Source organism: Hypanus sabinus, chromosome 8, assembly GCF_030144855.1.
Source record: "Hypanus sabinus isolate sHypSab1 chromosome 8, sHypSab1.hap1, whole genome shotgun sequence".
NCBI lineage: Eukaryota > Metazoa > Chordata > Chondrichthyes > Myliobatiformes > Dasyatidae > Hypanus > Hypanus sabinus.
The window spans coordinates 45,668,946-45,692,089 of record NC_082713.1 but is presented as its reverse complement, the minus strand read 5'-3'; the positions used below and the strand labels follow the sequence as shown (position 1 = coordinate 45,692,089).

Below are 23,144 nucleotides of genomic sequence, written 5' to 3'. Positions count from 1 at the left end.
ATAAGATTATTACTAGAACAAATATCTTATTAAGAAATGGCCTCCAAATAAAGCATTATTTGACTGCTTTGGAACAATACATCTGTTAACTTTGTGAATTAGTTGAGTTAAGCAATCTTGAATTTGAGTTTACATTTTACATTTCTACAGATTTAAAAAGTCTCCTCAAATTTCTTATTTTTAGGCAAAAGAGGCCATAAAAGAAGCAGAACAAATTGATCCTGATAATATCTTCACACAGTTCAGTGTCTACAAAATTGCTATTTTGGAAGATGATGTACAAAAAGGTAATTGTAAGAACTGAAAAATATTGGAGATACTTAATAGGTCAGTCAGCTTACAAATACAGAGAGGCAGAATTAGTGCTTCAGGTTACCATTGGGTATGGCTTGGAGGAACCTGTCAGTGGTGGTGATCTGATGTCCACCTCGACAATAGAGATGGTGATTTGAGAGGTGTGTTGAAGTAGCCTCATACTAGTTCCAATTGATGTTCAGCAGACTACCCTTCCATTGCAGAAAAAAGGCTAGGAACCTGGGCAGGTTAAATTCTCCTGAATTGGCTCTAACTGGCTTCTCCTTTCCCTTCCAGCACCCCATTTCTTTTCCCTTCCATCACTTCAACCCACATGTTCCTAACCTAAGCAACTACTCTTGCCTACCTACATCTCAGTATTCTAAATCAAATTTATTATCACTGTCTTATGTGACGTGAAATTTATTTTGTGGCAGCAGTATAGTGCAAAGACATAAAATAATTTTAAGTTACAAAAAGTATAGTCCAAAAGAGGAATATGTGTTCATAGGTTCATGGTAGAGAGGAAGAATCTGTTTCTGAATAATTGAGTGGGTTTTTGAGCGGCTGTTACAGGTACAAACCCTCAATAATAATGATCAGTTAGGCGCAGAGAGAAACTCTATTTACTGCTCTTTGTATATTTCAATTATTGTAGTTCTGTTTTTATTTTCCCCCTCTTAAATCCATTATCTTAATCTGTTCCTTTTTTAGTCTTCCAATGTCCATAGTCTGCAACTGCCTTTTTGATTGCATCACCTTGTTTTTCTAACTTAATAGTTTCTTATTCCCTTACAGGATAATTTTGAGTGAGCGTTCACCTTTACTACTCTGTTTTCTTTTACCCTCACACATATTCCACGGTTGATTCTTCTGTCACCATCCTGTTTAAGCGGGGAACCATCTACAAAAAAATAAATAAATAGGGTTTATGTATTTGTTCTTATGTATTGCTTTGCCTTATCTCCTTCCATCTCCCCACTTTATGTTTTGATACAAATGGTCCCTTGGGATTATTTGCTATCATATGCTGACACCTGTGCAGTTCTCCAGGACAATGAAGATTAACTGTGAAAAAGGTAAAATTTTTAATACCCTTACAACTACATCTCAATCCTGCAGTGTCAGGACTGACTGACTAAGTAATTTTAATTCAAACATCCAGCAGCAGCTAGATAAATGAGAGCTTTAAAGTGGTAAGGGAGTTTATGCTGAACTGTGGTTTGGACTTGCCCAGTATTTAAATTGAACTTTCATTTGTAATTTACATGACAAATACAATGACAAGACAAATACTACATGACATCAAACTATTTTCTACAGAAATGCAAACTCAAAATCACTATCAGAATCAACATAAGGTTTAATATCACTGGCATATGTCATGAAATTTGTAGTTTTGTGGCAGAAGTACATTGCAGTACATAATAATTTTAAAAACAATTACCATAAGAAATAAATATATAAATTAAATTACATAAGTAGTGCAAAAAGAGAGCAAAAAATATCTTGTGAACTGGTGTTCATGGGTTCATTGCCTATTCAGAAATCTGACAGCAGAGGGGACGAAGCTGTTCTTGAAATATTGAGTGTTTCAGGCTACTGTGCATTCTCCTTAATGGTAACAATAAGAAGATGGCTTGTCCTGAATGATTGGAGTCCTTAATGATGGATACCACCTTGTCAAGGCATCACCTTTTGAAGATTGTTCTTAATGCTGGAAAGGCTGGTGCACGTGATGGAGCTGGTTGAGTTTACAACTTTCTGCAGTATATTCTGATCCTGTGCAGTGACCCCTCGGCTCTCCACAGTACATATGTAGAAACTTGCAAGAATCTTTATTGACGTACCAAGTCACCTTAGATTCCTATTGGAGTATTTCCACTGTCATACCTTCTTTGTAATTGCATTAATATGTTGGACCCAGGATGGATCTTCAGAGAGTTGACACCCAGGAACTTAAAGTTGCTGACCCTCTTTACTGCTAATCCCTTGATGAGGACTGCTCTGTATTCCCTTGACTTTTCCTTCCTGAAGTTCACAAGCAATTCCTTGGTCTTGCTGATGCTGAGTGCATCAGCAACCACTCAACCAGTTGGACAGTGAGCATTGTTAATGATGGGTAATACCTTCTTGAGGGACTGCCACCTGAAGATGTACTCGATGTTGGAGAGGGACATTCCTGTAATAGAGGAGTTGAACTGTAAGATTAAATGCACTGCAGCTCAGAAACAAGCCCTTCAGCCCATCCAGTCCAAGTCCAGCTGCTTTACTTCCTAGTCCCATCTACCCACACCCAGTCCATGGTCCTCTGTATCTCTCTGATCCATGTACCTATAGAAACTTCTCTTAAATGTCTCAGGCCATTGACCTTTTATTTCTGAATTCTATCTTTTGCTTTTTTGACTTTAGAAAGTGTTTGTTATACTGTTAGGAATTAAAAGACCTTTAGAAAAGTTTTGTTCCTTTTCCAAGGAGCTTGACACACCCAATACCTGCCAGTTAACCAGTGTTGTGGAGTCATTTGCTTAGAAATTGTGTCGTGCAATATCGTGCACTATGCGGTACAATTTCTGTGAAAAAGAAGGCATAGTTAAAATTCATGTTCTCAGCTTCTATTCTAGATCCTTCATTTGTACATTGTACTGTCATGTGGAAGTTCCCAGAACCATGTTTCTGGGATTTCTACTGCATGTATAGATTGCACCTTATGTGTGGACTGCTTATGTTCATGCGAACCTTCATAGCATCTGTTAACCTGCTGAACAGTTTCCAAGCCTGCTCTTAGAATCTGAATCAGGTAGATCTCCTCTACATAACTGCTTAATTTCTTGTTTCTACAACCTCTTCTGACCACTCATCCCACTTATCAATTTGCTATTAAACCTGACTGTGCACCTACAAGCACTGACTATTCATCACTCCTCCAAACTCCCGAACTGGTAACTGCATCTCTGCTTTATCTACTGAATTAGCCCTCTCACCTTAGACCAAATGAATCCTGGTAGCTGGTTCTCACGGGAATTTTCAAGCAGTCTTGATCTCTTCATTTACTGAATGGGTTACCGTGTTTTCTGATTCCCCGTCATTCAGCCTTTGCTAACTGCCAACTTGGGCTTCCATTTCCTAGCGAGTATCATACCCTCTCTTCATTCTTGCCTTAGACTTAATCTAATTAGCTTCAGGGTGTGTGCAAAGGAAAGATTCTTGCGCAAAAACATTTTGGTAGTTTACATGCCATGGGCCTTAAGTGCAGCTAAATTTCATGTCAGCAGATCCACAGATTGTTTGTTGTCCCACTGCATTGTGAATGAGCCAGCAATGGAATACCAGTCACTTCTAGAACCATTGACCTATTGTTAAAATTTCATGGAGGAAAGTAAATTGGATTGCAGAAGAGAAAGAGATCTAGGGGAACAAGAGATAGATAAACATCTATGCAATGTAAAAGCAAGGAAGCTAGTTACATAGAAATAGAAACAGGAAAGCCTACAACACAAAACAGGCCCTTTGGCCCACAATGCTGTGTCAAACATGTAGAAATTACTTTGGGTTACCCATAGCCCTCTATTTTTCTAAGTTCTGTGTACCTATCCAGGAGTCTCTGAAAAAATCCTATTGTATCTGCCTCCACCACTGTCGCCGACAGCCCATTCCATGCACTCACCACTCTCTGCATAAAAGAACTTACCCCTGACATCTTCTCTATACCTACTTCCAAGCACCTTAAAACTATGTCCTCCTGTGCTAGCCATTTCAGGCATAGGAAATGACCTTTCACACGATCAATACCTCTCATTATCTTGTACACCTCTAACAGGTCATCTATCATCTTCCATTGCTCTAAGGAGAAGAGGCCAAGTTCACACAACCTATTCTCATAGGGCATGCTTCCCAAGCCAGGCAATATCCTTGTAAATCTCCTCTGCACCCTTTCTATAGTTTCCACATCCAATGCTATGGAATTTGCAATGCAATGCTTTTTCCAAGCACCTTAAAAGTGTGTCCTCTAGTGTTAGTCATTTCAGCCCTGGGAAAAAGCATCTGACTATCCACACGATCAATGCCTCTCATCATCTTATACTCCTCTATAAAACCACCTTTCATCTTCTTATCACTCCAAGGAGAAAAGGCCAAGTTTACTCAACTTATTCTCATAAGGGATGCTTACCAATTCAGGCAACATCCTTGTAAGTCTCCTCTGCACCCTTTCTATGGTTTCCATGTCCTTCCTGTAGTGAGGTGACCAGAATTGAACACAGTACTCCAAGTGGGGTCTGACCAGGGTCCTGTTTAGCTGTAACATTACCTGTTGGCTCTTGAACTCAATCTCACGGTTGATGAAGGCCAATACACCATATGCCTTCTTAACCACACAGTCAACCTGCACAGCAGCTTTGAGTGTCCTATGGACTCAGCCCCCAAGATCCTTCTGATCCTCCACACTGCCAAGAGTCTTGCCGCTAACGCTATATCCTGCCATCATATTTGACCTACCAAAATGAACCACCTCACACTTATCTAGGTTGAACTTCATCTGCCACTTCTCAGCCCAGTTTTCCATCCTATTGATGTCCTGCTGTCACCTCTGACAGCCCTCCACACTATCGACAACACCCCGAACCTTTGAATCATCAGCAAATTTACTAACCTGTCCCTCCACTTTCTCATCCAGGTCACTTATAAAAGTCACAAAGAGAAGGGGTCCCAGAACAGATCCCTCAGGCACTCCACTGTTCACCAACCTCCCGACCTCTATGCAGAATATGACCCGTCTACAACCACTCTTTGCCTTCTATGTGCAAGCCAGTTCTGGATCCACAAGGCATGGTCCTCTTGGATCCCATGCCTTACTTTCTCAATAATCCTTGCATGGGGTACCTTATCAAATACCTTGCTGAAATTCATATACACTACATCTATTGCTCTATGTTCATCAATGTGTTTAGACACATCCTCAAAGAAATCAATCAGGCTCCTAAGGCACAATTTGCCTTTTACTGACTATTCCTAATCATATCATGCCTCTCCAAACGTTCATAAGTCTTGCCTCTCAGGATCTTCATCAACGGACCAACCACTGAAGTAAGACTCACTGGTCTATAATTCCTGGGCTATCTCTACTCCCTTACTTGAATAAGGGGACAACATCTGCAACCCTGCAATCCTCTGGAATTTCTCCTGTCCCAATTGATGATGCAAAGATCATTGCCAGAGGCTCAGCAATCTCCTCCCTCGCTTCCCACAGTAGCCTGGGGTATATCTCATCTGGTCCCGGTGATTTATCCAACTTGATGTTTTCCAAAAGCTCCAACACATCCTCTTTCTTAATGTCTATATGCTGAAGCTTCTCAGTCCACCGTAAGTCATCTCTAAAATCGCCAAGGTCCTTTTCCATAGTGAATACTGAAGCAAAGTACACATTAAGTACTTCTGCTGTTTCCTCCGGTTCCATACATACTTTTCCATTGTCACACTTGATTGGTCCTATTCTCTCACGTCTTATCCTCTTGCTCTTCACATACTTGTAGAATGCCTTGGGATTTTTCTTAATCCTGCTCTCCAAGGCCTTGTCATGGCCCCTTTTGACTCTCCTAATTTCATTCTTAAGCTCTTTCCTGCTCGCCTTATAACTTTTTAAATATCTATCATTTCCTGGTTTTTTTGAACCTTTTGTAAGCTTTTCTTCTTGACTAGATTTTCAACTGCCTTTGTACACCATGGTTCCTGTACCTTACCATCCTTTCCTTGTCTCATTGGAATGCACCTGTGCAGAACACCATGCAAATATCCCCTGAACATTTGCCACATTTCTTGGGTACATTTCCCTGAGAACATCTGTTTCCAATTTATGCTTCCAAGTTCCTGCCTGATAACTTCTATTTTCCCTTACTTCCATTAAACTCTTTCCTAACTTGTCTGTTCCTGTCCCTCTCCAATGCTATGGTGTAAAGGAGATAGAATTGTCATCACTATCTCCAAAATGCTCTCCCATTGAGAGACCTGACATCCGACCAGGTTCATTTTCCAATACCAGATCAAGTACAGCTTCTCCTCTTATAGGCTTATCTACATACTGTGTCAAGAAACCTTCCTGAACACACCTAACGAGCTCCACCCCATCTAAACTCCTCAGTCTATCCTTGACATCCCTGTTACAATTGGGTGGTCTATAAAAAACACCCAGTAGAGTTATTGACCCCTTCCTGTTTCTAATTTTCACCCACAGAGACTCAGTAGACAATCCCTTCATGACTTTCTCCTTTTCTGAAACTAGTTAGTTACCATTCTTTACTAGAATTGCATGGTTTAGGGAACGTTTGTTTGAGATTGAAGGGTAAATGAAGGATGAGAATTTCTAGAACTAACAAGGAAATTCAATTATTTTTTTAATGTAAGTAATTTTTATATATATTTCCCATAGGCTAATGCAGAAAAAAGTATGTATTGTTTAATAATGGAGTTATTTCAAAGAAATGATATAAAATATGAATAGAAAGACATAAGTTTTGAACATTTCTATTATGCTTTAGCTGTGCAAGCGATTAAAATCATTGGGAAACTTGCAGAAAAACCAGAAGGATGCGAGGATAAGATGTTAACTGACAGAATCCCAGTGACTGATATTTTGAGTCTTGCTGCACAAGTTGCTCTAGAGGTAAAGAAGATTAGTTTTGTAAGATCAGAATATTCAACAAAAAATGCACTACGTGATGTAAATGATGCCCATTTGCAAAGTTCAGAACTGCTACTACTGGATGACTGACATACTTCTAAATTCTGTACACTGTGCATCAAAGTAACGTAACATTGTGGAATATATTACAATTGATACATCTGATTGATATAAAGAATGTGAGGGCTTATCTAATGGATGTCTGTAAAATTATGAAGTTTTTTGATGCAATTGATGCAGCGAAAATAGTGTGGGGAAGAGTATAGATCATCAAAAAATCCACTTGGTAATTCCGAGGAAATGTGTTTATCTAAAGAATGGTAAGAATGCATAGTTTACTACCAAATGTAGCAATTGAATTAATACTGGAGATACACTGTACTTGAGGAAAGCTTGGACAAGCATCTGATAGTAGGGAATATAGTGTTGAACTGATAGAATTGAATAATTGAAGTATAGAAGAGAGTACACCTTACACTCATCCATAAAACCAAAGTTCTCTCTATTGACATTAAAGTTTCATGCAGAAACCCTGGAAAACATGCACCGCATCTTTGTTGCCGCTTTTTGACAAAGGCAAACATTAATGGCGAATAGTCATTGTCTTCAAAATGCCAGCACAGCTTTTGGTAGCTTGGCTATTCCACTATTACTTTTCAGATCTGCGACCACTACCACTAAGGAGGGCAGAGGCAACAGATGCATTGGACCACCTCCACCTGCAGAGCAACATGTTTTTAAACATATTGCTCGCCCTGCATTGTCATTGTCTCTATATTTGGCAATTCTCTGCTCAATAACCTGCAGAAATACTTCAACCAGAAAGATTGTAAGGGTTCTAGTTGGTGACTCATCACCCCCTTCTCAAAGATAGTTAGGGATGGGCGATAGATTGCCAATGACACCTAGATAACAAAAAAAAAGAATAAAATAATCACTATTGTAAAAGTTTAATAGCTTTGTGGTTTGAGAAAATTAATTATTTGCAGTTTATGTAGGAATATTCTCCAGTGTCTCAGAACTTTTGTAGCTTATCAAGTACTTTGCAGATGAAATCTTGAAGCTAACATTCATGTGTCTGCCTGATGAAAGCTAATGCATCTGTAAATGCATCTCTCCCACTTCCCGCACATTGCCCTCACCCCATCCACCCGCTACCCCACTCGGGATAGGGTTCCCCTTGTCCTCACCTACCACCCCACCAGCCTCCAGGTCCAACGTATAATTCTCTGTAACTTCCGCCACCTCCAACGGGATCCCACTACCAAGCACATCTTTCCCTCCCCCCCTTTCTGCTTTCCGCGGGGATCGCTTTCTACGCACCTCCCTTGTCCAGTCGTTCCCCCACCCCCCCCATCCCTTCCCACTGATCTCCCTCCTGGCACTTATCCTTGTAAGTGGAACAAGTGCTACACCTGCCCTTACACTTACTCCGTCACCACCATTCAGGGCCCCAGACAGTCCTTCCAGGTGAAGCGACACTTCACCTGTGAGTCGGCTGGTGTGGTATACTGCATCCTGTGCTCCCGGTGTGGCCTTTTATATATTGGTGAGACCTGATGCAGACTGGGAGACCATTTCACTGAACACCTACGCTCGGTCCACCAGAGAAAGCAAGATCTCCCAGTGGCTACACATTTTAATTTCACATCCCATTCCTATTCTGATATGTCTATCCATAGCCTCCTCTACTGTCAAGATGAAGCCACACTCAGGTTGGAGGAACAACTTATATACTGGCTGGGTGGCCTCCAACCTGATGGCGTGAACATTGACGTCTCTATCTTCCGTTAATGCCCCTCCTCCCCTTCTTACCCCATCCCTGACATATTTAGTTGTTTGGTTTTTTTCTCTCTCTCTGCCCATCACTCTATCTGTTCTCCATCTCCCTCTGGTGCTCCCCTCCCCCTTTCTTTCTCCCGAGGCCTCCCGTCCCATGATCCTTTCCTTTCTCCAGCTCTGTATCACTTTTGCCAATCACCTTCCCAGCTCTTAGCTTCATCCCACCCCCTCCGGCCTTCTCCTATCATTTCGCATTTCTTCTTCCCCCCATTACTTTCAAATCTCTTAGTATCTTTTCTTTTGGTTAGTCCTGATGAAGGGTCTTGGCCCGAAACATTGACAGTGCTTCTCCTTATAGATGCTGCCTGGCCTGCTGTGTTCCACCAGCATGTTGTGTGTGTTGTTTGAGTTTCCAGCATCTGAAGATTTCCTTGTGTTTGCATCTTTAAATGTTACTTACTTAAAAGAGATGTCTGAAATGTCTTTAGTCTTCTGCAATATCTGTTCATACACATATGTTTCATTTACTCATATTGGCCTTAACTCTTTCTCTGTTTTCTAGAAGGGGTAAGATGGCAATGAAATGGAGATTACCACTCAATCTGTCAGGCTTTGTTTTCCTGACACCCCACACCTTATTTCATCTGTCATTTTCTGCCCATTCTCCTAATCTGCCCCAGTCCTTCCGCAGTCTTCCTCGACATTACTTATCCCTTCACCTATCTTTAGATCATCCACAAACTTGGCCACAAAGCCATCAATTCCCTCATCCAGAGCATTAACAAATAATGTGAAAAATAGCTGACCTGTCATCAACAGCCTAATCCTAGATTTAAGCAAGCAGTAGTTCGTCACCCAGTTTGAACATGAGTGTTACTGGTGATTCTTATCATATGTAAAGGGATAACTATATGCATTCTTTTCAACTTGGTCCCAAGTGGAATTTAATGTGTGTGCACTTTAGTGTTTCCCAAGTTTAATCACTACAACAGAAGACAAATTTCTATCCTTTAAACTTTTGTAGACAAATTCCAACTGTGTCCTTATTAATTTCAGCAAAAATCCCAATGATGTAAGTATTGTTTTAAAAAAAAGTTGAGAATGAAAGTTCTTAATTGATTTCCTGTTAAAACAATCTGAATACATTTTGTGATGACTTAATATTTTAATATGTGATTAATGACACTTGTATGTGTTTAGAATGAGCAGGATGATGCTGCCAGAAAAGCTTTTGAGTATCTGTGTGAATATTCCCAAGACAGTACTCAGTTATTCACAGCTCTCAGGTACAGAACTAGCATTGATGTGATGTAGTAAATCAGGTTTCTTATTGGTTAATCAGAAGAATCAATTTACCTTTACAACTATATCTGAGTGGTGACATTGCCCCCCTCCGTCCTGCCGCCTCCCCGATTCAGTGCTTCAACTCAATTTTAAATTTAAAAATTTTCTCCTGTTCGTTCTTTACCTTTGGTACATAGAGTAGAAAGGTTTCAATGTCTTCTCTGTTGGAAATTTTCACCAAGAAAATTCTGACTGGTTGTCCATGTATTGCTCTCTGTTACACTGGAGTACTCACAGAATATGACATCATTTGAAATTCACATGAAGCCATCTGCAGCTGACACAAGGTGTCTGTATATAATTGTTAAAAACAACATGACTTTGCATCTTGAGCATTTCTTCCCCCCCATGCCAACATAAGAAAGATTATGATAAACATCCATATACTTTAAGTTTCTCTGTTAGGTTTACTATTAAACTTGGGTCATGTTTGTTTATTCAAATAGAAGCAAAAATTTTGGAAGCTACTGTAGAAAAAAGTAGGGAGGTTCATCTACCCTGGCTGATGTTCACACACACTTCAGTATCAAGAGTATTTGGTACTGAACTATCCCTGAAACTAATTGCAGTGTCCTGGAGGTCATCGTGCATGACTACTGTTTTTATCTAATCGAAATTAAGAGGATGGCTCTTCACTTGTTGGTGCTTTCCATATTAGGCATCAGTCTGTGGAGAAACGATGTGGGCTTGGAAATTCAGTTATCTCTTGCCTTTCTCTTCAGCGATATTTGTCTGAAAATTACTCATCATTGAATGCTTTCATTTGCAAATTACCCTTGGATCATTGATGAAATTTCACTGTGAACATTTAGAGAGGAGTGTTATTTCCTGTGCTATGACCCTTCGCCTCTGTTGTTTGTAATATCTGCTTTTGGTCACTCCTGAAAATAACGTGCTTTCCAAGTGATACTTACTAAAAGTGGTGCTGTTTAAAGAGGAATTCCTTTTTGGAGATCCCTGACTTTGATCCTGGCCCCAAAATCTGAGCCCCACATCCCCTCCCCCAAGTCTTAGTCTTTGATAACTAGTCATCACCAACTCTCAAACTCTGATCTTCAGAAATCTTCCAACCATCAATCTGAGGTTTTGAGCCTTAAACAATGGATACCTCTGACATCCTGATAAACAGAGGGAGAACCCTCCCCCAAGACCTCTGCATTGACTTTCAAATGTGCACTTTTCCTAGTAATCCTGCAGGGTGCTCTGGTGCATATGAATTCTAGGCATTGTGTATTAAAGTCTATGAATGAAAGAACAGAAATAGGAGCTGACGTAAGCCATGTGTTCCTCGAGCCTGCTCCACTTCTAGCTAATTTAAAGTTGCCCTGAGGTCCTCTTTCCTTCTTGTTCCCTGAAAACTAAAGACCAAGATACTTGTCTGTTGTGACATTGATCAAAGTCACCATAGTGACATTGAAGCTGGTGATATAGAAGTCTTTATTCAGCACAGTTAACAGGCATCATTCTGGAGACATTCTTGGTAGAGGCTTACAAACCCAAAGGTGCATCACATTTTTATACCCTTAGGATTGATGGCAGCAACATGTAATTCAATGAAATTTCCAGTAATTATGATGACATACGATGCTTTGGGTTGACAAATGGTTTCTTTGAGATATATAGTGGAAGTGCATTGTACTTCATAAGTCACCTCTGAAGTTCCAAATGCCTTTGGGAGAACCTAATTAACACAAATATTCTAAAATATTTTCGATGACAGAGAGCCAGGCACCCAGAAATAATGTTGTCAGGGCTGTCTCTAAGTACATAAAATTGATACAATAAGTACACAAAAACTATTGATAGTCTATCCCTGTAACCATACTTAATAAACTAAGTGACAAAATCCAACTGGTCTGCCAGCTTGCACTCAAGACACAACAGTGATTTATTAAAAGCCAATTAACACAATACCATTGTTTTAATGTTTTGCTCTTGCATTTTCAATCTCTTAGTCTGTGGGACAACCTGTGCTTTTTATTTCAATTTACTGCTTGCAATTTATACAAAAAAAGACTGAAGGCTTGTTGCAAGCTTCCTGAACAAACTTACATTCATAGTAAGAACTAAAGCCAGGTTCTTGTTTGAATTAAAATCAGCTATTTTCACATAGCTCTTGAATACCCCTTAAAATTGTCTATAATGGTCTTGAATAAATTCAATAGTTCATCCTCCGCAGCTCTCTGCCATAGACAATTCTTTAGATTGATGATCATTTAAATATGAAATCCCTGTTCTTAAATGGCTGACCTCTTATTTCAAGTTGGAAGAATATATTTGAGATTTTAGACAATGTTTATGTGCTGTAATTTTGAAGTAATTTAATTTTTTTTAAACAATTTATTTTAAGCAGAAGTTTAATTCACCTCGTGCCATCTATTTCAGACACAGAGGATAAAAACGTAAGGTAACTTACCTGCATCTGTATTCTGAATATTGCTCTGATCCAATGATACTGTTTTTCTTCAAGTGCCTTTCAAGGTTGTTACTGGTGGGGTGAATGCAGTTTTGAATACTTCCCAGGATATTATTTTGAATTTCTTGCCCCTGAGACCTGATTACAGTATCTTGGAGATCATTTTGCAGAACTTTATTTGGAGTAATCCAAAGTTAAAACTACGATTACTTCTCTTCTCATTCATGCTTTCCACCTCATGGCACTGTGCAGCAGATTTTTGCAATGCTTGCTGTGAACAATGTGATCATTGATAAAAGATGTAGAAATTTTCCCATGCTGGTTCACATTAATTTTAGGCATTAATAGGAATTTGAATCAAGATTTTTAGATTTTTGTTGTTGATCTGACCACTGAAATTCTTGATAGTAATAACTAGAGCAAACTAACCAAAGTAAAATAGCTGTTCCTTGAAAGCCCTACTTCTATCCCAACCCTAGGCTCTAGCATTATGGTGAAGTTTCTTATATGCTTTCCTTCTTACCAGTGTAAGAAGGTGAGTGGGTAAGAATTAAAATTTGACCAAATCTTAAAGGGTGTCCTTAATATGTTTCATGGTTATTGGGGAAGACCCTGGTTTCCATTGGTCCTTCTGCCTTCCCCACTGTAGTTGATTAGCAAAATCACTCATCTGCATTTGTGTATATCCAACAGATGTTTTCTCTGTACCAGTTCTGTGACTAAAGAAATATTTCCATGTACATTTTAATATTAATGTGGATTTCCAAATCAGTATAGTGTATGACTTGAAGGGGAGCTTGCAGGTGAAGGTAGTTTTCCCATGTGCTTGCTGACCTTGTCCTCCTTAATAGAAGAGTTTACAGATTTGAGTTGCTGTGACAGTAAATCAAATCAAGTAATTGCAATGTATTGTGTTGATGATACACAGTAGCAGCCAATGCTGGTAGTGGAGGGATTGAATGTTAATTCCAAAGACATGGATTGATTTATCCTGGCAGCACACACAAAATGCTGGAGAAACTCAGCAGGCCAGGCAGTATCTATGGAAAAAAGTGCTTCGTTGACTTTACTTTTTTCCATGGATGCTGCTTGGCCTGCTAAGTTCCTCCAGCATTTTATGTGCGTTGCTCAGATTTCCAGCATCTGCAGATTTTATCCTGTTTGTGATTTGTCCTGGATGGGATCAACTATCTTAATCTAGCTAAGTGGAGAATATTCCTTCACATTCTTGATTTGTGCCTTTTAGATGGTGGGAGATTTTGATGTGCCTTTGGTGTGTATTTAAGAACTTTATCGTTGAGTTTCCGCTCATGGGTGATGTTGAACACACTGTCACCTTTATTGAATGTGATACTGGCCAGGCCTTACTGCATGTTGGTATAGATTGTTTAATTTACTGAGTTGCAAGTAGAGTTAAACATTATGTGATCATCAGCAAATACCTGTAGTTGTTACTTTATAGTGGAAGAAAGGTCATTCATGAAGCAGCTCAGGATGGTTGCACAAAGATCATCACCTTAAGGAGCTGCTGGAGGGATGACTAAATCTGGGATTATTGATTTTATAGTTCCACAATTAGTTTCCTTTCTGCAAAAGATATGGCTTCAACCATCAGAGTGATGCTGAATGATTTCAGTTTTCCCAAGCCCCCTTTATACCACATTCAGTCAAATGTTACCATGATTTCAATTGCAGGCACCTTCATGTTACCTCTGGAATTTGACTTCTTCATCTATCTTTGTTTGAAGTTTGTGTTGAGGTATGGAGCAGGGTGGTCCTGGTGCAATGCAACTGTAAACACCTGTGCAACCTCCTCTGCTGGCTGTTGATATACATTGTGTACCTAGAAATTGTGATGGGAGAGCCTGGTACATAATCATAACATGCCTTCTTAAAAATCCTTACAAATTATGTAATGGTGTTGCTTGACTAATCTGCAGGATTGCTCTTCGAACTTAAATATAAGTTCCCAGATGTTTGTGAGGAGCAAATTTGCCATGGCCATATTTGGTGCCTATTGATCAGGTGGTCCATTTGGTTTTATTTCTCCATTTCAATCTAGTGGCTGTGGTACAGCCCAGTAGGTGGATATTTAAGAGCCAACTTTATTGGGCTCCACTATATAAAAATGGCAAATTTCTTCCCCTGAAGGATATGGGAGAACCAGATGGTCTTTTGTGACAATACGGTAGTTTTTGTGGTGGTCTTTATTAAAAATCATATTTTCCAACTTGTAGATCATTAATTGAACTTAAATTTCACAGATGGTATTTTATAAGAAACAGGGCTGTTTTGCCAAGTACACTTGCTTGAGATTACTGATTTACTTCACCAGGGAACTTTGCGATATTGTTGTACAGTGATAATTTTTATAAAGGTGAATAATTGAGGATTTTGATCTTAATGATACTTAATGATACTACCTTATGATACTAAGGTAGGTGGCGTGGATAATGAAGTAGGTTTTCAAAGTTTGCAGAGAGATTTAGGCCAGTTAAAAGAGTGGGCTGAACGATGGCAGATGGAGTTTAATGCTGATAAGTGTGAGGTGCTACATTTTGGTAGGAATTATCCAAATAGGACATACATGGTAAATGGTAGGGCATTGAAGAATGCAGTAGAACAGAGTGATCTAGGAATAATGGTGCATAGTTTGCTGAAGGTGGAATCTCATGTGGATAGGGTGGTGAAGAAAGCTTTTGAACATAAAGGTGGTGATGTTAGCCTTTATAAATCAGAGCATTGAGTATAGGAGTTGGGATGTAATGTTAAAATTGTACACGGCATTGGTAAGGCCGAATTTGGAGTATTGTGTACAGTTCTGGTCACCGAATTATAGGAAAGATGTCAACAAAATAGAGAGCATACAGAGAAGATTTACTAGAATGTTACCTGGGTTTCAGAACCTAAGTTACAGGGAAAGGTTGAACAAGTTAGGTCTTTATTCTTTGGAGCATAGAGGGTTGAGGGGGGGACTTGATAGAGGTATTTAAAGTTATGAGGAGGATAGATAGGGTTGATGTGGATAGGCTTTTTCCATTGAGAGTAGAGGAGATTCAAACAAGAGACATGAGTTGAGAGTTAGGGTGCAAAAGTTTAAGGGTAACATGAGGGGGAACTTCTTTACTCAGAGAGTGGTAGCTTTGTGGAATGAGCTTCCAGTAGAAGTGGTTAGAGGCAGGTTTGGTATTGTCATTTAAAGTAAAATTGGATAGGTATATGGACAGGAAAGGAATGGAGGGTTATGGGCTGAGTGCGGGTCAGTGGGATTAGGTGAGAGTAAGCGTTCGGCAGGGGCTAGAAGGGCCGAGATGGCCTGTAATTGTTTGTAACCCTTACCCAACAGGCTGGTATATGTCTAGGGGAATAAGGAGCTCCAGCCACTCACCAACCCACCTCCCGTACACGCAGGTGCTGTGAGAATCGAGCTTTATGCCTCGCGTCCGCCAACAGTATCAAACCCACAACAAATACCGTTATGACATACACTTTAAAGAGTTTACTAAAATTAAAAGAGTAGTAGGCAATACAATATATATATATATATATATATACAAGGAAAAAAACAAAAGGCGCCAACTTATCAAAGTTCAGTCTGTTTAGTGCACTCGTTGGAGCTCAATCAACGAACCAATCGACCCATCCGGCCGTCGCACCTGGGACCACCCCGGTGGTCTTATGAGCAGTCCAGCACACGTCCACCTTCCTCGGCCTCCTCCTCCCACCAAAAACCCGTGAAAACCCCTCCTCCAAGTTCCCAGCATCACAAGACACAATAACATTCCCCATTGATTAACAAATGAATACAATTACCATATCAGCCATTCTAAAGTGAAACAACGGCGAGAGAAACACTTATCCGACAAAGAAGCATTCCTACTTGTAACAAACCAAAGAGGCCATTTTGAGTAACATACACAGAACATTGTACATTCTCTCCCCACCAGCAAATGTCATGCCCTCATGGCATTACTAGAGTTCCCCAAAGCTTCTTGCAACACACAAAACCCAACCCAGGTGCAGAAAGCAGTGACATAACTACCCAGAGCAGTAGAAATCACACTCGGTTCTCTTGGTACCACATATGTCAACCGCTCCGGGGGGCGCCTAATCCTCTGAGATCTCCATACCCCTTCTGCCCCACTGGGCTCCCTCGTCACCTGCGAACCCACTGTCTCGGACACCCCAGGTCTACCTGACAGACCCGCACCCCCTTCCTCACAGGGGTCCTCCCTCACCTGAGATCTCTCCGGCTCACGCTCGGGTTCTACCCTTTCTCCCACCAATGTAGGCTGCCTCTCCATCTGACTCTCAAGACCTTCCCTCCTCTCACCCAATTCAGTATGGGAAGGGCCAGGAGCCTCCTCTCCTGGTACTGGAGCACCAGCAAATGGGAACAGGGCCCACTCATCTGAGTCGTCCTCCTCTGAATCGGTAGCCATTCCCGGGTGAGGGACCCGTCCCCGCTCTTCAGCAGCGGGCTCTTCCCGTTCTCCGCGCCCTCGCAGAGTCCTTGTACCTGGCATAACCTCCCACTCGGGCTCCTTATCCACCTGCACCGCTTGACCCAGTGGCAGCAGGTGATTCCTATGGAGTAACTTGATAGGCCCTTTTCCATCCTCAGGTTTCACCCGGTAAACTGGCAGGTTCGGCATCTGGCTCTCTATTACATAGGGGTTGGCCGCCCATCGATCTGCCAACTTGTGCTAACCAGGGAGTCCCAAATTCCGTAAAAGGACCCGGTCGCCCGGTAATAATTGTACAAACTTCACCTTTCGATCATACCGCATCTTATTCCTCTGATTTTGTTTGGTAGCCGCCGCCTCGGCCAACTCATACGCCCGCTGTAACTCCCTCTTCATGTCGGACACGTACTTTAGATGGGATTTCCTGGGAAATTCACCCACTCCACCTCCAAAACACACATCAATGGGCAAACTCGCTTCCCGCCCGAACATCAGATAATAGGGCGAATACCCTGTAGCATCATTGCGAGTACAATTGTAACAGTGAACCAATTGTCCAATATGACGACTCCACCTGCTTTTCTGCCCAATCTCCAGCGTCCCGAGCATATCCAACAGGGTCCTGTTGAATCTCTCTGGCTGAGGATCTCCCTGTGGGTGGTAAGGGGTAGTCCTGGATTTCTCAACCCCAAGCATAGTCAGTAATTCCTGGATAAGGCGGCTCTCAAAGTCCCGCCCCTGATCACTATGGATTCGCCTGGGAAGGCCGTAATGCACAAAATACTTCTCCCATAACACCTTCGCCACTGTCATCGTCTTCTGATCCTTGGTGGGAAATGCCTGAGCATAGCGAGTGTAATGATCGGTGATGACTAAGACATTTGCGGTGTTGCTGGTGTCAGGCTCAATCGACAGGAAATCCATACATACCAGGTCCAGAGGTCCCGCACTCTGCAAGTGCGACAGTGGAGCCGCCGACGCTGGCAGGGTCTTCCTCTGGATGCAACGACGGCATCCCCTACAGTATTCTTCGACGTCCCCCCTCATCTGGGGCCAGTAGAACCGGTCTTTGAGTAATCCATATGTCTTTTTCACCCCCAAGTGTCCAGAATCATCATGTAAGGCCTGGAGTACAGCCTAGCGATACTCCTCCGGCAGGACCAGTTGCCAACCGCAGGGTTGGTCCGGAGGCATCGTTACCCGGTACAAGATTTTGTTCTTTGACTTCAACTGAGACCACTCCTTCAACAACAGAGGCATGCATGGGTGTTTTGCCTTCTCAGCCAACGCCCCATCCCCCTTCTCGACCACTCTCCACACTGTGCCAATGCCCGGGTCATTTTGCTGAGTAGTTGCCACTTTCCCCGGACTCAGTTCCGGCAACTGTTTAGTCCCCAGTGCGGTCAGGCCACAGTAAACTAGGGGTATGGCGTCGTCAAAAACCCCCAAATGGTCCACGGCTCGTTCCAGCCTCCCTCTTCCCTCGGCCTTCACGGTGATAGCAAACTGACACATCGCCTTCACTCCAGGGGCAGGGACACTCTCCCACTCCTCGTCCCTCTCCTCCTCCCCCCGGCTCCCGACGAGACAATGCATCGGCATCGACATTCTTGCTTCCGGGGAGGTACCTCAGGCTGAAATCATATACCGACAAGGCCGCCAGCCACCGATGTCCTGTGGCATCCAGCTTCGCCGAAGTCAAAATATAAGTGAGAGGATTGTTATCCGTTCTCACCTCAAACTTGGCTCCGTACAGGTAATCGCCCAGCTTGTCCACCACCGCCCACTTCAGCGCCAGGAACTCCAACTTGTGAGTGGGATAGTTCCTCTCTGATGGCAACAAGCTTCGGCTGACAAAGGCTACCGGTCTCAATGCTTTGCCATGCTCCTGGTACAGAACAGCCCCGAGACCCTCTCGGCTGGCATCCGTGTGCAGCACATATGGCTTCTGGGGATCGGCAAAAGCCAACACCGGGGCCTGGGTCAGTGCCCTTTTCAAAGATCGGAACGCCTCTTCACATTGATCATCCCATTTCGAGCCAAAAGGTTCCGCCGGGTTCCAGTATCCTCCAGCGTCCTGCCTCTGGTTCCCCGTCCTCTTCTTCCCCACTGGGGGATAGCCACACAACAGCTGAGTCAACGGGTGACACACTTTGGCGTATCCTTTCACAAATCGCCGGTAATACCCACAGAACCCCAAAAATGAGCGCAGAGCACCCACTTTCTGGGGTCTCGGCCAGGTGGTCATGGCCTCTATCTTGGTTGGATCAGTAGCCACTCCCTCTCGCGAAATGATATGGCCAATGTAGTTAACCGACGACTTGCAGAACTGGCATTTGTCCAGGGAAAGCTTCAACCCTTCTTCATTAAGCCGGCCCAACACCTTCAACAGCCTCTCCTCATGTTCCTCCAAAGTCGACCCAAACACTATCAAATCGTCCAGGTACACCAGCACCTCCAACAGATTCATATTCCCCACAGTTCTCTCCATGAGCCTCTGGAAGGTGGCTGGGGCTCCAGATATGCCTTGGGGCATACATTCAAACTGAAAGAACCCCAGCGGGCAGATAAAAGCGGTCTTCTCTTTATCGGCCGCACTCATCGGGATCTGGTAATACCCACTTCTTAAATCCAGCACAGTGAACCACTTCGCACCGCTCAGGCAGGCCAATGCATCCTCGACTCTTGGGACAGTATATTGATCAGGGACAGTTCGCCGATTCAACGTCCTGTAGTCAACACACATGCACACACGCCCATTCTTCTTCCGTGCCGCCACTATTGGGGACGCATAAGGACTTCGAGACTCAGCTATGATTCCGGCCTCCTTCAACTTGCACAAGTGCTGTCGCACGTCTTCAACATCTGCCGGAGCCAGCCGCCAGGATCTCTCTCGGAACGGGGTGTCCTCCGTCACCCGGATGGTGTGGCGAGTGCTTTTGGCGCAGCCAACATCAAACTCGCCCCGAGAAAAAAAAGTTTCCATCTTCAGCATCTTCTCCACTAGCCGGTGTTTCCACTCCGGCGACACAGGGGAATCCCTGAAGTTAAAGGCTTCAGCGGTCAGCTCCCTTCGATGCTCCGATCCCTCCCCGTTAGGGGTCCTCACTGGTGCGCTGGACATTACAGTCACCGGGAACAGATGTGCCAGCGGCATTCCCCTCTTAAAGGTGATTTCTCTTGCCGTGGTGTTCCTGACACTTATAGCTATACGCCTTGCATGTACCACCCCTGGACTCTGCACTTCGGGCCTCACCAGCGCCCCTGCCGGAAATCGTGTCTCCCCTTCAAGATCGTCTAGGGCGTCTACTAACAGGGCTTCTCCCGTCGGCACTCCTGGGAATCTGGGGGTCCCCATCACTAGGGCTACCTCCCCGGGTCGGATCACCTTGGGCCTTGCCTGTGTACACCACACCATCCCTCGTTTACACTCCGGGTCCAGCCCTTGGAGGCAACCCCTTCTGCGAACACTGCTCGAAACACTGGATACACCGAGAGGGTCTCCAGAAAGTCTTCCCCCCCTTTCTCCTTACAAGCTCCCAGGAGCCGTCGCACAACTGGGGAGTTAGTCCCCACCAGGAGGGCAGCACCACCGGTTTCCACCGGGTCAGGACACACCAACACCAACGTCTCAATAGCTTCCGACACTCCCACATCGCCCTCCGAGAACTCCACTCTCACCGATAGGTACCCATCGTACGGGTAGTCATCCTCGCTCACACCCCAAATCTTCAGGGCGTCAAATGGGGTTACGGGCAAATGCTTTAGATATTGATTGTAGAAAGACCGGTACAATAAGGTCACCTGCGATCCCGTATCAAGAACAGCTTTTGCGTAAATTCCCTCTATCCGTAGACCCACACTGGCACGGGGTCCTACCAGCCCATAGAGGCATGGGCACCCGGTGGTCCCCTGGCTGATCTCTGGGAACGTGTTCCTCCAGAGGCTCCAGTCCGTTCCCTCACTGAGCCTCTCCTAAGTTTCCCGACACCTCTCCCTTTATAGTCATAGGGGGGCTTGTCCTCCGCGGGACTCCTTGTCTCTCACAATCCCACCTAAAGTGTCCCTCCTCTCCACAGCTATAGCACACCCTCGGCCTTCCACAGTCCCGCCTGAAATGCCCCTCTTTCCCACAGTTAAAGCACACGCTGCCTGCCGCCCCTCTTCTCCCAGGATGGCTCCTGCTCCCAATCCACTGCACTGATCGCCCCTGAGAGTAGGTATCTCCCCTGTCCTTCCCCTCCAAAGGGGGTTCCCTACTCCCCGGGGGATTGTCATTCCTCCACCCAGCCACCACTTCCTGTATCGCTGAGGATCGCTCCCGTAGGCCGTGCCCCTTTTCCGCCCCAACTCTCTCTCTTCCTGTCGCACCTCTCTAATCAGTTGCCCGAAGGATGGAGGGGGACCTTTCCTATAAGCCTGCCGGATAGTCCACGCCACCTTGTCCTCCTCCAGAGAGCCACTGAATAGCTGACTCATCCTCACGCTAGCCACGTCAGTCGCCTTCACTACCCCCTGGCTCCGCAGCCCTGAGAGCATCCCCTCCATCCTAAATATGTACTCGGAGAGCTTTTCCCCTCTCCATTGTGCCAGGCGTTGGAACTGCTGGTATACAGGCTGGTATATGTCTAGGGGAATAAGGAGATCCAGCCACTCACCAACCCACCTCCGGTACACACAGGTGCTGTGAGAATTGAGTTTTATGCCTCGCGCCCGCCAACAGTATCAAACCCACAACAAATACCGTTATGACATACACTTTAAAGAGTTTACTAAAATTAAAAGAGTAGTAGGCAATACAATATATATATATATATACACAAGGAAAAAAACAAAAGGCGCCAACTTATCAAAGTTCAGTCTGTTTAGTGCACTTGTTGGAGCTCAATCAACGAACCAATCGACCCATCCGGCCATCTCACCTGGGACCACCCCAGTAGTCTTACGAGCAGTCCAGCACATGTCCACCTTCCTCGGCGTCTTCCTCGGCCTCCTCCTCCCACCAAAAACCTGCGAAAACCCCTCCCCCAAGTTCCTAGCATCACAAGACACAATAACATTCCCCATTGATTAACAAATGAATACAATTACCATATCAGCCATTCTAAAGTGAAACAACGGGGAGAGAAACACTTATCCGACAAAGAAGCATTCCTACTTGTAACAAACCAAAGAGGCCATTTTGAGTAACATACACAAGACATTGTACATGTTATATGGTTAATATCACGCAGTGGTGGTGAAAAAGACTCCACAATTCTTTGAAGGGAGATCTAGAAATGTAACAAAGTATTTCAGCATCTCAAATGATTAGAAGACAGACTCTAGGAGATAGGAATGTAGTGAAGGGAGATCTTAGGACTGAAGCATTAGTAATAGAGTGAACTGGGAGTGATTTTTCAGTGTTTGAAGCAGTGTTTACAACCCTATTAATCTGGGAGCTTGGAGGAAGACTGAAAGCAGGTTAAGGACTACATGAATACGTAATTATTCAATTTTGTATAAGAATTTAATGATAAAGACGTCACAACTGAGTTACAGTATGTGATTTTTCTACTCCATAAAACTGAACTTTATTGATGGAGACAAGAATGTGCTAAAATTACGCAATAAAAATATAAGAATTAGGAGCAGAGTAGGACATTTTGCCCTTTGAGTTTCCTTTGACATTTATCACAGTTCTGTATATCTAATTAGTCTTTCTTACACTATACCTATAAATCATGATTCTCTTTAAATCCAGAAATTTATCTATCTCTGTTTTGAGTGAACTCAATGACTGAAGCACTGTAGATTGAGAAGTCTAAAGGTTCACTTCTCTTGAAGTGAAGAATGTTCTCCTTATCTCAGTCCTTACTGGCTTACTCTTTATACTGAAACTGTGATTACTGGTTCTTGACTCTTCAGCCAGGGAGGCATCTTTCTTGTAGAGTAATTTTGGAAGCTTCAATGAAATTTCTCATTCTTCTAAATGCTATAGAATCCAGACCTGGTCATATTTTGGAGCTAAAGCATATATAGGTAGATTCCTACTCTTTAATCCTCCATTTATGGTACCTAATCATAAATATTTATTTTGGCAGATATGAACGACTGGACACCCTGTTAACATATTTAAACCTAGGTGGGTACAGTTATTTTGTGTTCAGAGGTTATTACATATACA

The 23,144-nt window shown here is 43.2% G+C and overlaps 1 protein-coding gene across 1 annotated transcript in view; it reads left to right on the top strand.

Annotated features, from left to right (window-relative positions):
* tex11 (testis expressed 11) overlaps positions 1 to 23,144 on the top strand; it is a 143,500-nt gene that overhangs the window by 80,109 nt on the left and 40,247 nt on the right. Inside the window, exons 15-18 of the mRNA XM_059976395.1 lie at positions 185 to 287; positions 6,828 to 6,952; positions 9,953 to 10,038; positions 13,759 to 13,889. Of these exons, the coding sequence (XP_059832378.1) occupies positions 185 to 287; positions 6,828 to 6,952; positions 9,953 to 10,038; positions 13,759 to 13,889 (445 nt within the window). The remainder of the gene's footprint in view (positions 1 to 184; positions 288 to 6,827; positions 6,953 to 9,952; positions 10,039 to 13,758; positions 13,890 to 23,144) is intronic.